The sequence below is a fragment of the Dipteris shenzhenensis genome, chromosome 30 (assembly GCF_047967505.1).
Source record: "Dipteris shenzhenensis isolate YYH24624 ecotype China chromosome 30, Dip_SZ_1.0, whole genome shotgun sequence".
In the NCBI taxonomy this organism is placed as follows: domain Eukaryota; kingdom Viridiplantae; phylum Streptophyta; class Polypodiopsida; order Gleicheniales; family Dipteridaceae; genus Dipteris; species Dipteris shenzhenensis.
Window position 1 is genome coordinate 6,648,521 of NC_141625.1, and position 14,728 is coordinate 6,663,248.

Below are 14,728 nucleotides of genomic sequence, written 5' to 3' on the forward strand. Positions count from 1 at the left end.
AGCTCTTTTTTTATTGAGTATTGCATGCTCTTCAAAGGGTACTTCTACTTTCTCATGACTTTCTTTTTTACATGTGCCCATTCTAGGAGAATCATTTGCACTGAACGACTCCTACTTTGCAAATTTGAAAAAATGGAATGAGACATCCTTTTACGCACATTGAAAGCCTTGCAAGCGAAATAGACACTCGTGCATTGTGTATGCTCCTATTCGATGCTTGTGGACATTACAAAGAATTATAGTTGATTGCAAGATTATTATGGGAGCTTTATGACTAGAACTTGGATGGATTCGCTCGAATTTTGCTTCGCTTGGAAAATGGGGAAACTCTTTTAGCCAATGGTGACTACTTTATTTGGATAAGGCCTATGATAGGATTAGGTGGGATTTTTTGTATGTAGTTCTAGACCATTTAGGTTTTGGTGCAACTTTCATCAAAATGAGCTACACATTATTAAGTAATGCCTCTACTATTCTCTATCTTAATGTTAATGCCTCTATCAGCCTATGCTAGAACTAAGAGGGATTTTTTGTATGCAATTTTGGTCTATATGGGTTTTGGGGTAGCTTTTATCAAAATGATCCACACATTGTTAAGTAATGCCTATGCTATTGTCTATCTTCATGGGAGTATGGTGGGTTCATATGATGTTCATAGATTGGTTAGGTAGGGCTACCAAGTGGCTCCTCTTCTTTTTTCTGTTTGGAAGGTTCCTCGAATGGGAGGGCAACGTGAAACAAAATCAAAACATGCAAAAAGCTCAAAACATGCAAATTTTTTGCACACACACACTAATCCCCCCTTGTTACCCGCTTAAGGGGGTTGGCCTCTAAGCGATTGTGGGAGTATAAGACTGATGAATACCCACACAAGAGGATTAGCCTCTAAACAATGATGAGATTGTGTAGTCCTTGGCTATAGATTTATAGTAACCAAAGCAATAGCCCCACTAGTCACTCAACTAGATGCAATTTCTAAACCACACGTGTGCTTCACAAGAACAATTTTGAAGTGCAGCAACATTGTTTGGTTGGCTTTCATCCCACATGATGAGTCATATGCTTAGGTGCAATTGCTCAATTATAGTCTAGCATACTACTACTGTTGCTGCACTTCCAATAAGACTAGGCTTCTAATGCATCAAACATACACCGGTAGTTGATGGTGTGTGCTTAGACTGTTGAGGCAATCTATTTGTGGCTTGTCAGATACCATTATTTACATGGTATTGATGCTAAAGGACCTTGAGATGTCTTGAATATGAGCCAAATGCTCATATTGTTAGGAGGAGTAGGGTCTAGAGTTAAAGTGGTAGGTGGTCTTTGTAATGAGCTCAAAAATTTAAGATAGCTTGGATCCGAAGCTTGCATTGGCTATATGGTACTTCCTTGGAGTTCCATCTTCTACTTCAATTGACTATAATAGAAGGTCTAATAGTTCTCCATTTCTTAAACAAGGAGACTATTTGCTCTTTTAATTGTATTATCATTTTTTCAAGATTTTTAAAACTTTAGATTTCTCCAATTTAACATAGGAAGCAACAATGAGATTAAACAAATTGAGAAAGAACCAATGTATGCAGACCAAATTAATTACTTCTAAGAATGTAATGACTAGAGATAGCAAATGTTAAGAATGATATTGTATACTTGTGTTGCGAATATGAGTCTACAACTGAAAGGGGGGAAAAAAGTTAGAGAAAGTACTGGAAACCACGGAAGGTATGATCAAAGAATTCATTAACTCTGTTCGAATTTCTTAATTTAAAAAAATCATTCAAAGTCATCTCTCCTTGCAAAGGATAGGCCTCAAACACAACAAGCACCTATATAAGATAAGTAGGCATTTAGGAGTTTAGGTAAGCCTCTATTAGAGGGCACCATAGTCTCAAGTTATATAAGCCTCCAATTGAGGGTTCCACCTTCTATCACTTAAGACTTTGGAAGGGAGCCTCCATCTGTGAGCACCATCATCAATAATTTGGATAAAATAAGAGAAATCGATTCATATTACATAAGTAATCATTATACTTCTAACTAGTCCATGTGTGAATAGTGGTGCCTATAATGAGAAATTATATATTCACCACTGTAGGACATTTAAAGTGTCATACAGTCCCACTTCTAGAGGCTTGTTGCTCACCACCTCATTAAAATTATATTCTCACATTATCTTTCTTTGGATCCTCTTCCCACCGTATTAATAGGCATGATAATAGACTTAAACTATGAACATCTCCTTACTTTCATGAAGGAAAAGAGCATGGTAGTCGACTCTATAGAGAGGAGCACTTTGATTATGTATTCACTTTTTCTTACCTATGTGAAAGAAAAGAGGTTTACAAATTTTTGGATTGAATTTTATTATTTACCATTCATGTGTTCAGTTGTAACAATCATCCTCTTCTTTCCCTTTGTGTGGTATTATACTGCATCTATCATACAATCTCCATACAATAAACTATGTTAAAAAGTGAAAGATTGCATATATAAATACTTGATTCTAATTAAGGTTATTTGGTTAGATAACACTATTATTATGCTTGGTAGGGATTAAATATTGTTATGAAAAGAAGTATGTTCAATAACTCAAGGTCAATGGTCCTTCTACAAGAGGTACCAAAATGACATTAGTTATCTAACCCTCATTGGAAAATGCATACATTTGCATTGACTAATGTGGAATTAAGTTTGAACATGTGCATTAACTAATGAAGAATTATGTTTGAACTTCTTCCACCCATCTTTTCTAATACATGGTCTTAATAGAGGCCTTACATTGAATGCAAAACATGGTTAGCCTCGACGAACACCTAGACAATCCATGACTCAAAATGATAAATGATTTTTATCATAACATATTGACATTTATTGCTTTGAAAATATGGTTAAGTATATGCTCAACATTAATTGGATTAATGTCTTTTGAATTTTGGATTGTGTTTTATTGTGTTTTTCTTTTAACACACTCATGAGTCATAGTATAACTTGATTTTATGATCTCTCACTTTAAATACACTCTAATCCAACTTCTTAAGTTTTTTCCATAATAGATTGGAAATGATTTGAATGGATTCTCTTGGGTTGAGACCTTAGTAGGAGACAACATAGTTACATTTGATGAATAAGAATGTTATATGGTTTCACATTTGCAAATTATAAAAGATCTTCTCAAAAAATGGCAAGATATAATTTGAAGACTATATGGATTGAAACTTCATAGAGTTTGAATGATAGACATATAATTGCAATTATTATGAAACAAAGATGCAAATTTGTAAATTAAAATAATTCCAAATTTTTGTTACTATAGGTACTTTGGTTATCCATCGATAGAATACGTTTTTAAAATTGCTAAAATTTTATTTATTTCTAAAGAATGTGCTTTTTAATACCTGCACATTCAAATGAGTAATTAACTTATATTAAAACCACTATTTCCTATTTCCCCTCCGAATGGATGGCTATAAAAATCCCCTTTTTGTATAGGCCACACCAAATCCTATGCTATAACCCCTTTTGAAGTTTTTAAAAAAAGAGAGAGGCCCTAAAGGGACCCCTTTTCCCCTTTTGATCTATTTCTTTAAAGGGTGACACACTTGTGATTTCTAGATACAAAATTTAGAAGTATGCCACTAAAGGGCCAACTTAGTTCTCAATTTGGCAAGTAAAAGACCTTCACAGCCCAATTTGGTGGGTGGCATGGCACCTGCTTGGGCTCCTCCTTGTTTTATGAGAGCCCTTTCCTTATAGACCTCCAAAACTATGAAAATCTTGGGTTTGAATGTTAGCAATCGAATATGAACAAAAATTGACAATTTGGAGACGTCTCCCAAATGCTGGGCTTTGCTAAAGGGTGCTAGAATCCCATTTCAAAGATAAGAAAGGTGACAGTTTTGAACCTAAAACGTAGCAAAGTTCAATCTTTTTACATGTTTTGTATATCTCTTGGACATGGTGGAATTGATTAGTTTCCTCAATTCAATGTTTGTATCTTTACCCCCATTCTAAGCCATATTTTAAAAAGAAAGCCTTTGTTTTGGAGTTACTGTTAAAATGTTTTTGTCTAAAATTGTAGCACTGATCAACCAAGAAATCCAAAAATAAACAAAATTTCTCCTTTTGTTATTCTAGTTCATTTTTCCAAATGAGTGAGTTTGCTAAAAGTGGAACTAATTTCATACTTGGAAAAACACGATGCTTAATAAATATAACATTTTAAGAAGATAATGGACTTAAATATATTAAGAATCAAGATGTTTGAAATTAAGCAATTACCTAAAAATTGACCGTTTGAGGTAAATATTAAAGCAAACATTTATGCCACATTGCTAATGCATCCATGGGCCTATGAAATATCCTTTACTAGAGACTTACTCATGCCAAGAACTAAACTTCACCATGTTGTCGTCCCGAAAAGGTAGATATTTTATAATAATATTCTACTATTTGGGAAAGACATTTGGGTTTGGATAGACCAACTATGCTAGCCTCTAATATGGACTTTCAATACGGGAAAATATGGGTTTTTCTCCTTATGGGCCTCCACAACTATGAAAATCTTAGGTTTGAATGTTAGCATTTGAATACGAACAAAAATTGACAATTTGGAGACCTCTCCCAAATGCTAGGCTTTGCTAAAGGGTGCTAAAATCCCATTTCAAAGATAAGAAAGGTGATAGTTTTGAACTTAAAAAGTAGCAAAGTCCAATCTTTTTACATGTTTTTCATATCTCTTGGACATGGTGGACTTGATTAGTTTCCTCGATTCAATGTTTGTATCTTTATCCCCATTCTAAGCCATATTTTTAAAAAGAAAGCCTTTGTTTTGGCTTTACTATTAAAATGTTTTTGTCTGAAATTGTAGCACTAATCAACCAAGCAATCCAAAAATATTTTTTCTCCTTTTGTTATTCTAGTTCATTTTTCCAAATGAGTGAGTTTGCTAAAAGTGGAACAAATTTCATACTTGGAAAGACACAATGCTTAATGAATATCACATTTTAAGAAAATAATGGACTTAAATCTATTAAGACGTTTGAAATTAAGGAATTGCTTGAAAATTGACCGTTTGAGGTAAATATTTAAAAATACATTTGTGCCACAATGCTAATGCATCCATGGGCCTATGAAATATCCTCTACTAGAGACTTACTCATGCCAAGAACTAAACTTCACCATGTTGTCATCCCAAAAAGGTAGATATTTTAGATATACACTTAGTAGCATTCTACTCTTTGGGAAAGACATTTTGGGTTTGGATAGACCAATTATGCTAGCCTCTAATATGGACTTTCAATAAGGGAAAATATGAATTTTTAATGATGGGCCTTAAAGGCCCAAGTGTGGTGGGTCACAAGAATTGATGATGAGAGATACTGTAGAGAAACAATTAGAAATGTTTGTTGGAGCACGAAGATTAAAAAACAAATATAAACAACTAGAGAAGATACTTAGAGATGATTGAATATGGTCCTATGCTAAGAGGACTTCATTGTGCACTTCCTTGAACCATCAAAGATTGTGACAATTCATGTGCACCAACACTTTACAACATCCTTGGATGCATTCATGGTTGTTATAATTTGAAAATGATACAGTTTGAGAGAGTGGCAAAAGATTTATAAAAACTACATGAAGAGTCTACTTAGCTTCTAGCTAATGTTGATACTTTAGTGTATCAATATCAATTACTAAATCACTTATCATAGCAAAGTTAGGGCAACATATGCCAAAAGTCACCAAAGATTTGCTAAATGATCTAGACAAAAAGATACATCAAGAAGACGCACAAAAGGATTGACTATAGATTCATATGTGGTAGAAGCGATAGATAGTCTAGAAGATCAGGACAATTCTTTGATCTTGTCACCAAGTAGCATATCAAGCAAAGTAGTTTGGAGGGAAAAAGCATTAGTTTGTAGATGAAAATGCTTCACTGTTCATATTTTTGATTGCTTTTGGAAAAATGAAAGGAGTGTCTTTTTGTGGATTTGCTTCTAAAGGAGAACGTTGTGGGCACTTTTGATATTGTTAGGTTTCCACGTTGAGTTAGAGTGTTAGCCCATGATCATCTTTGCTTCGTACAAATCTGGTTCCCCTTGCCTTGAATTGACAACATCTTGGAATGCCTGAATGGGGTCGATATGTTTTTGAAGATTGATCTAAGGAGTTAAATACCATCAAATTTGGTTTTTCAAACCTGACATTCCCAAGTCATCCTTTTGCATAGAAAAGGCTCGATATGAGTTCATGGTTATACCCTTCGAATTCACTAGCTAAGGGACCTTGGCACAAGTGGTGATGATATATTTTTTGAGGAAAAGAGATCGTCATTTATTTTGTGGAGGAAAACGATACATGAATCCTATTTAATAGTTAAATGACAAAGCATGAAAATTTGTATAATAAGAAATATAGTTATTTGCAAAAAGAAGTGTGTATGCTTTTATGTTTGTTTTCCAATGTAATTTCAATAACATATAAAAACTTTTAAAAGTAATGTCATGTTTTTCAAGACGTTATGAGTTGAAATGGGGTGCACTTGTATATTTACATATTGAATAAGCCAATGGATCCATATGAGATTACTAAATGTGTCTATCCATCATGAATAATCTTATGATAGCATCATTGCTTAGTTGATTGTTTTCTTAACATGCTTATAATACATTTTCAAATAAACTAAGTCATTAGTTTGAATCTCACACCTAGGATACCCTTCAAGTGACACCTTGTATCGCCACATCATGTAGGAGGGCATCCACAACATATGTTTCTAAAGCAATATACATTTTACCTGCTTTGTGCCTTGAAAACCATACAAAATTGGATCCTATTCAAATCTTTTGTAAATAGGAGAGGTATTTTAAAGATCAAATTAGAAGGGCCTCTAGTTTATTGTAGAAATTATATAATGCCTTACGTAATATGATCCTACATAGGAAGAAAGTTAAAGATGAAATGCACATACTCATAGAAAGCCTTGGGGATTAGTTGCAAACAACCACACAAGAAGATGCAAGGTTGGAAAAATTGAAGGGTAAAACAAAGGTTCATGAAGGAAGCTTTATAGCACGAATGTTTGAATATATTTCCTCGAGTTGCACAAACTTTCATCTCAGGATGAACAAGACTAACTACAAAACTTGAGAGGCCTTGCTCACAAACAAATAAATATATGTCGGGTATGTTTGGGGAGAGAGAGAGAGAGAGAGAGGTACATAATGGCTTAAACACACATGAGAAACTAGAGATGTTCAGAGTTCACATGTTGCAAGTTCACACTTCACATGTTGCAAGTTTGGTTATGGTTGACATGGAAGAAGGTAAATGTGTACACATTCATGACAGTGCATGTGACAAGTGTAAAAGGGAAGAAATTGACACCATGATCTGGGAAGAAATTCACACAACAAAAATTAACCAGCCTTCTTTGTGTGTGTGTGTGTGTGTGTGTGTGTGAGAATGAGAGAGAGAGAGAGAGAGAGAGAGAGAGAGAGAGAGAGAGTTCACCGTAAAGAAAAGTAAGTGTTCAGGTTGGGGCGACGTTTTAGAGGATGGCTACCGTTGTGCCCAGTTCGCACACTCCAGCGCAACGATAAAGTCATTTATTGCCAAGATGCTTTCATAGCCTTGTTGTGGTTCCTCTTGGTCATGCAAGAACATTTAGTGGTTGCGTTGGGGTCCAATTCTGTTGATTACTCGATTGTCACAGCTCCAACGTGCCAGTGAATCTTTATTGGGAAGAGGGAGGATGGTCGCCATGTGGCCCGTGGTAATGTTGGACCGTCCTTGTGTTTATGGGCCATATTTTATATATATATATATTTTCTAATAGAGAAGGTTCCACTTGGCACTGAGAGGAGAGTCACGTTCTAGGAAAAGAAGGGCTCCATGTGGCGAAAGAGAGAGAGAGAGAGAGAGAGAGAGAGAGAGGTTATCAAAAGGTGGGTCCCTAGCTGGTCGTGGACGGGTCCATTTACTCGTATGATTAGAGTGGATGTTGACGACGCCCGTGTTGCACGATGGGCTCTGAAGCTGGGCTGTGTGTGTGTGCGAGTGCGTGGGATCAAGGGAGGGGAGAGAGAAATGCTGACGTGGCGAGAAGGGAAAGAACCACCACGTGGTGGGCTGATAAGGCCTTGACTATCGCTACAAGGAATATGGATGTGTGAAGGTGGCCAGTTTGCAATCTCGTGAATGAAAGCAGCAAAAGCCTTCTTCTTCTTCTTCATACAAACTCCTCATTTGGCCTTCTTCTTCTTCTTCATATGCTCCCAAGACCTCGGAATTCATCTTCATCTTTCTGCTTCTTCCACCTCTCCATCCTCCCTTCCTTCATTTCTTTCCATTTCCCACCAGCTTTCATTTTACCTCCACATCTCCGGAACCTCCTCTCCTTCCCCTGCCTCGCCTTCATCCTTGAAAATGCCTTTCCTTTAGCCCCCACCTCTCCCTCACCCTTCCCTGGAGGCTCTTCGCCTCCCAGCTGCCATGGCTTGGGCTTTCCCCAAAGCCTCCTCTTCCATGTGCATTGCTTCCTCCTCTCCTTCGCATCAGTCTTGTAGCTCCTCCTCTGGTGCAAAGCTTACCACCTTTCGGAACGCAGACAAACCTCCGCGATCGACTGTTGCATCGTCTTCTGATCACCACAGCATTTGTAAGCGAATGTGTTACTTTTTATCTCAATCGAGAGATCTCCCGTGGCGTATCACTGAAATGTACGAAGCGCGAAGCGGTAGCGGAAGGAAATGGAAGGACGTAAGATATCGTAGTGTTGGGAAATTGAGGGTTAGCTGGTAGCGGAAGGAAAATGGAGGAAGTTGGAAATCGTAGCGTAGGAAATTGAGGGATAACTGATGATGGGATACAGCTTTACCGCTTTCATACTCGTGACTTTGTATGCCCCTTCCTTCTTCTGAAACTAGAAGCTTAAATACTTTTTGGAGCTGGACCTCTTGATCTATGTCTTTCCTTGTCATGCAATTGAACGTTTCGAGTGCATCGTGAGTGCTAGCTTTCTCTACCGCCATCAGTTCAACAACTCATGGTCAGTTCGGGAGATTATATGCACGTCCTGGGTCAATCTTGCAACCGTAACAAATGTTCAATATTGCGACTCGCCTAGGAAAGGATTAACGTTGTTTGAGGCTGTAAGACAGGGATCTACAAAACATCCAAGGCCATTGTGCTGGACTTGCTCCATTGGATAGCACTTTCCGGTTTTGAACTTCTTGGTTTTGTGAAAGGCTTGCACAGGTTCAGCTGGGTTGCTTGAGTTAACAACACACATTGCTATATTTGGAAGCTGTTCTTCACACACACACACACACGCTTTTTTTTTTTCGTGAAACTATGAACATTATATTATGAAATAACCATTTTACACACACACACACACACACACACCCCCCACCCCTTGAAGTAAATGTAAGTGTAGGATGCCTGAAGGATGAACTGAGGTCCGTCGAACAGCACATCCTTGGAAGATTTAGCGTCCTTGGTCGCCATACGGGCGGAGGCCACCTACAACCAAGACTGAACACATGGTTCTTAGAGCTGCTATAACCGAAGTTGCTTCTCCAACAGGGAGAAGGTGATGAGCAAGTAGGGCCAACCACCAGTTAACAGATAGCAAAGAGCAGGTTGCTGGGAAGAGATTGGTTGAATAAGTAGACAAGCTGGCTTAAACAGAGCATTTTATGTGGTAGAGGAGAGGTTATGCATGAGAGTCAGAGATGTGGCTATGCGGGTGTCAGTGGAAGAGATGTGGTCATAATTGAAAGGAGATAGTCTTTGGCTGTTGACATGATCTAGGAGCAGGCTGATGGGAAGCTCAGCAGCTGCATCTTCCTTTGAAGTGTGGACACACGACTCCTGGATAATTTATCAAATTCAACCTGTATATTGAAGGGCCTGTGAAGTCCTACTAGATTAGCAGGGTGAATGAGGGTCGTTGGCTCATCACCGGACCTTGGAAGAATTTCACACAATAGGGAGCAAGTCATAGGAATTGGCCAATGGTGATTGTGACATTAAGTTCCTTGAACTGTTCCACGCTGAATCAATCTTCGTTTGCTCCATCTGATTGTAGTCTTCGTTGTTGTCTTTTGAGGGTTCACTATCTCGACTTGTTGTTCGTTTGTTGGTTGCTCCTCTGGTTGTCAACCTAACGTCATTTCCAATTCGATGAGTTGTTCCGTTTGCTGTAGCTCTTGGCTGATCTTTGCTGCAGCCTTCTTTTCTCCCCTCCATTTGAAATGGGACTGTTTCAGCTTTGGTCGCGTGACCTTGGTGGATCTTGCAATCTTGTGACCACCTTTGTGTCTACTTCAGTGATCACTACCTCGGCTTGGGGTTGTCATTATCGCATGCCTTTGCTAGCATGTTGACTTGTTTCTTCCATAGACTATAGTCGTCTTTCGGCTCCTCCTTTCCACGGAAGCAGCACATGTTGTTGTTTGTCCTCCTTTTGCCTTGATAGGCCTTCTTTGGCTCTTGTGCCACCCGATTGACTTCGGGGAGCTCCTCTAGTTCTTGTTGTACTGATAGTTTTTGGTGTTTGTCCCTGACACTTGCAAATCGTGCAAAACCAGCCTGCTCGACACTCTTTTGCTGTGTGGCCATTCGCCTTGCATTTGTGACACCAAACCTCTCCCTTCTTTGGGTTGCCTTGGATGCCCATTTCCGTCCTTGGTGGTGTCCTTCTGTGGCGCCTTTTCTTTTTCTTCTTCTTCATCTCCTTGCTCTCCACTTCTCAGATGGCTGGTTTCTTTTTCTTGTGGGACTCTGTGTTACATCGTTCTATTGCAAGCTCATTGGAGCAATTTGTCATACTTCCTTGTTGGGTACGCCATTTCGTTTTATGCAACTTTGAGGTGGTTTTTTTCTCTTCTGGGACTCTGTGTCCCCTGCTCTAATGCAATTGCTCGTTGGAGCAATTTGTCATACATCCTTGTTGGCTATGCTATCTCCATTTTATGTAGCTTCGATCCCAAGGTGAAGCCACTCAACAACCACGACCTCATTTTGTGCATTGTTGAGGTGATTGGTTAGCATCCTCATCTTGTTTGCAAAGTCATACATCGCTTCGCCTTTTGCTTGCTTGAGATTGTTGAGCTTCAACAATACATCTTCCATGTTGAATTCAAATTGGACCTTTTCAAGAATGCAGCCTTCACCCCATCCCATGGCTTGAAAATGCCCATTGGGATACTCAACGTACCATTTGATGGTGCCCTTCTTTGCTAATCTGGTGGGGAAGTACATTAAGTACTCTTACTGGCTACCCTGGCCCTATCCTCCTCTATGGCCTTATCTGCGATGTTGGTATAGACGCCTTTCCAGTTGGTTCACCCGACTGGGCCTCGACATGGACCGATTGCCTCCTTTTCAGTATAGCCTCGACGCTCCACCATCCCCCTTCTCCCCCACTAACCAGGAGGTCAACCAGATCATCCGAGAGGACCTGCTCCAGCTTCACACCTGGAGGACTTGGTTTCTTCATCCCAATCTTCCTGTGAAGCTCGATTGCTATCGCCGACACTGCCTCCAGATCTCACAGGAGGGTTTCATCACGCCCCCGGGCTATACACAGATTCATCTATCGCATGCGCTTCGGATTTCACTCGGCCAGTTTAGGGTTTCGTCACACCGATTACGGATCGAGAGTGGATGCACAGAGGGTATCCCACGAGAGGACCGCATCTGCCCACTTTGCGACCTGCAGGAGATCGAGTCGGAGGAGCACTTTTCTTTCAGATGTCCTATCTATTATGCCATCCGAGGCCGGTACCACTGCCTATTCTGCGACGGATTCGGCCCCCTCACACGCATGCTGCAGTTCTCGGACCAGCGGTGCCTAGCCGCTTTCTTACATGAGATGACCCGCCACCGAGATGCATCCCTCCGAGCACGACAGCATGCGCAGCCCACACAGCGTGAGGACACTCAGCGACCCATCACTGATTTCTTCCAGTCACAGGATACCTCTCCTCAGTCTAGGTGACGACGCGGACGTGAGCGAGAGCCAGAGCCACGACAGCTACGCCATCGGACAGACTCACACATCCGGGTCCATGACATCCCTTCTATGCTCTCAGCACGCCCTACCGGGGTCACCGTCGCTCTCGTTCTTCAACATAGGGCCTCCCGCCGCCCCCGATGACCGAGCTCGACTAGGCAGCGTGACGTCAGAGGCCAATCATCCATCGCAGGGTTTTTTCGACCTCCCATTTGACGGGCCCTCTATGATTGGCCTCTGACGATCACCACAGGCATATATTTATATTTGTATCTCCCCCCTTCTGCTCCATTTTTTTGTATCATCTGGAGATAGATACACATTTTTTGCACTAGGACTAGACACACCGTCCTTCATAACTTTTTTGAAGAAACGGTTGGCTGGACCGTTTTGAGACCGCCACCGTTATGCTCATTGTACTAGTTATCTTTAGTCTCATAGACCTTCACGGTCTCCCGAAGATTTTAATAAAATTTCTTTCTTTCTTTCTCAATAAATTTTGAACATGGGATCAGGGATTTTCTCCCTTGGCCACGCGGATTTTGCTGTCCATTTTTGTCTCATTTGCATGTTTCGGTCTTCCTTGCAAAGGTGATGAGGATATGCTTCTCGGTCCTTGCCAAAACTTGCCCAAAATCCTTGGAGTTTGGGTTTCTTGACTCCCTCGGTCGCTCCCTTCAGTCTCTTGGCGTTCAGCATTTGTGATGGTGAACCATCGGCCTGCTCACATCTTTTTGTCAAGGATTTGTCTCCTTTTTGAGTAACTACTCGTCTTCTTGTTTTGTCATTGAGTCCCGCGAGCAGTCGTTCTCTCTGCGAGTGTCTCGGTTGTCTTCTTAATCTTTTGTCGTCGGTTGCTCTGTCATACATTGCTTAGTCGCCTTCTTCCTTTCTTGTTTTCTTTCTCCTTTGTTTATTTGACGTATTTTAGTAATCACTGGGTTTGCCTGAGAGACTCCACAGGTCTTTAGAAACCCAGTATAGCTGCTTATTCTTGGGCACTGATGACGACAAAAGTGTTGCTTTGCTTGCTAAGCATGTCTTCCTTTTGTTTTTCAAAATCTTTTTGTTACCTTTTTTCTTCTCTTTCGTTTTCTCTTTTATTTTATGTGTAGATTTTTGGACTTTAGAACCACACAAAAGCTTAATTTGTACGATTAGATATATTCTATTCTTACAAAGATATATCTTTGAAAGTTTGAAATGGGTATTTTAGAGCTTATATAGAAAGTTGAAATCTGTGAAATGTTAGTTTCTTTCATTATCTAGCATAGTTTTATGTCATATGATGATGTGTCGTGTATGACGTGGCGTTCCGATTCCCGTTCCCTCGTTCCCCCTTCCCAGAACGTTCCCGTTTCAGCACCCAAATTTTCGAAACGTTCCCGTTCCCTAGTAACTATGCTTTACTTGGCTCTGACATACGGCTGTCATGCATTGACTTTCGCTTCTCCTGCCTTGTGTGTCTTTATTGTTGCTTGAATGGGATGTTGAAGGTGAGGTTGACAGGAGGGTTTTTCGCATTGGTACATTCGCTGGGTCTTGTAACCACTTGTTCCAAGAATTTGTGAGGTGGAAGCTTCAGTTTTTGCTTCACCCTGCATTGCTTCGTCCTTGAAGTCTTTGTCATTTGATTGGGCTCCTGCCCTCATTCTCGGCTTCGGCTGAATCTTGGGGTTCAACAATGTACTCATAGTTTTTTTGAGTAAATGCCAAGATGGAAACCCTTAATTGTTTTAGATAATAGAATTATCAATGCCCAAAACATATGGTATGCTTTGATAAACTCGTTTTACTAAAATGAACTAAATGAGATTTGGAGAAAACTACAAGGACCACTGCTTACGGATTTTAGAGGAGGGATTCATCACCCCTCCAAGCTGTATATGGATTTACCTCCCTCATTCGTTGAGGATATCGATGGGGCAACTGACTGTGTGGGTTGAGGGCATACCTAGAGAGGGTCACATTTGTACTCATGTGATCAGCAGGAGATCGAGTCGGAGGAGCACTTCGATGTCAGGTGCCCCGTGTACTATGAGATCCGAGGTTGCTAGCTTTGTCTCTTTAGAGCTGAGCTCAAGCCCCTTTCTACTTTCCTATCTTACTAAGAATAGAGATGCTTGGTGACTTTCATCCATGAGGCCATTCAACACAAAGACTATGTGCTCAAGACTCATAGGCGAGATTAGGATGCACATCCAAACTCCACTCACATCATCACCACTGAGTTTTTCCCACTAGATGGCACGGACCAACAGTCCCTAGGGAGATGGCGGAGCCGAGCCCCGAAGCTAGAGACACGATAGACTTGTCAGTCAGTCAATGCACAGATCAAGCTCGGAGTTTTTCCTTCCATGTTCACCAAATTGGAGACACGGCCGACAAGTGTGACAATGGCACTTGTGTGATGCAGGGTCATAGCTAGGAGACCACATTGGACCACATGCACCGACCATCACTAGCGCTCTATTACAAATCTTATGCCACCTTAGCCTTTGCACACCACGAGGCTTCCCCTCAGGCTTGACCTCTCCATAACTTGGAGGATCATGACAGTGATGCCACATCGTAGCTTCCATCGTCTCCATGGGCTCATGTATTCTATGTACTAGTGTTTTCTATGATTATGTCGTGTTTGTCTTGGGTGTAGATGCCTGCTTAGAGGCTCCACCCATTCAGTTCATTGTATTTGGTTCTTTT

The 14,728-nt window shown here is 40.4% G+C and overlaps 1 protein-coding gene across 1 annotated transcript in view; it reads left to right on the top strand.

Annotated features, from left to right (window-relative positions):
- Window positions 1-8,188: 8,188 nt before the first annotated feature.
- SBE2.2 (starch branching enzyme 2.2) overlaps window positions 8,189-14,728 on the top strand; it is a 185,093-nt gene continuing 178,553 nt past the window's right edge. Inside the window, exon 1 of the mRNA XM_087402084.1 lies at window positions 8,189-8,662. Coding sequence (XP_087258210.1) covers window positions 8,497-8,662 — 166 coding nt within the window. The 5' untranslated portion in view covers window positions 8,189-8,496. The remainder of the gene's footprint in view (window positions 8,663-14,728) is intronic.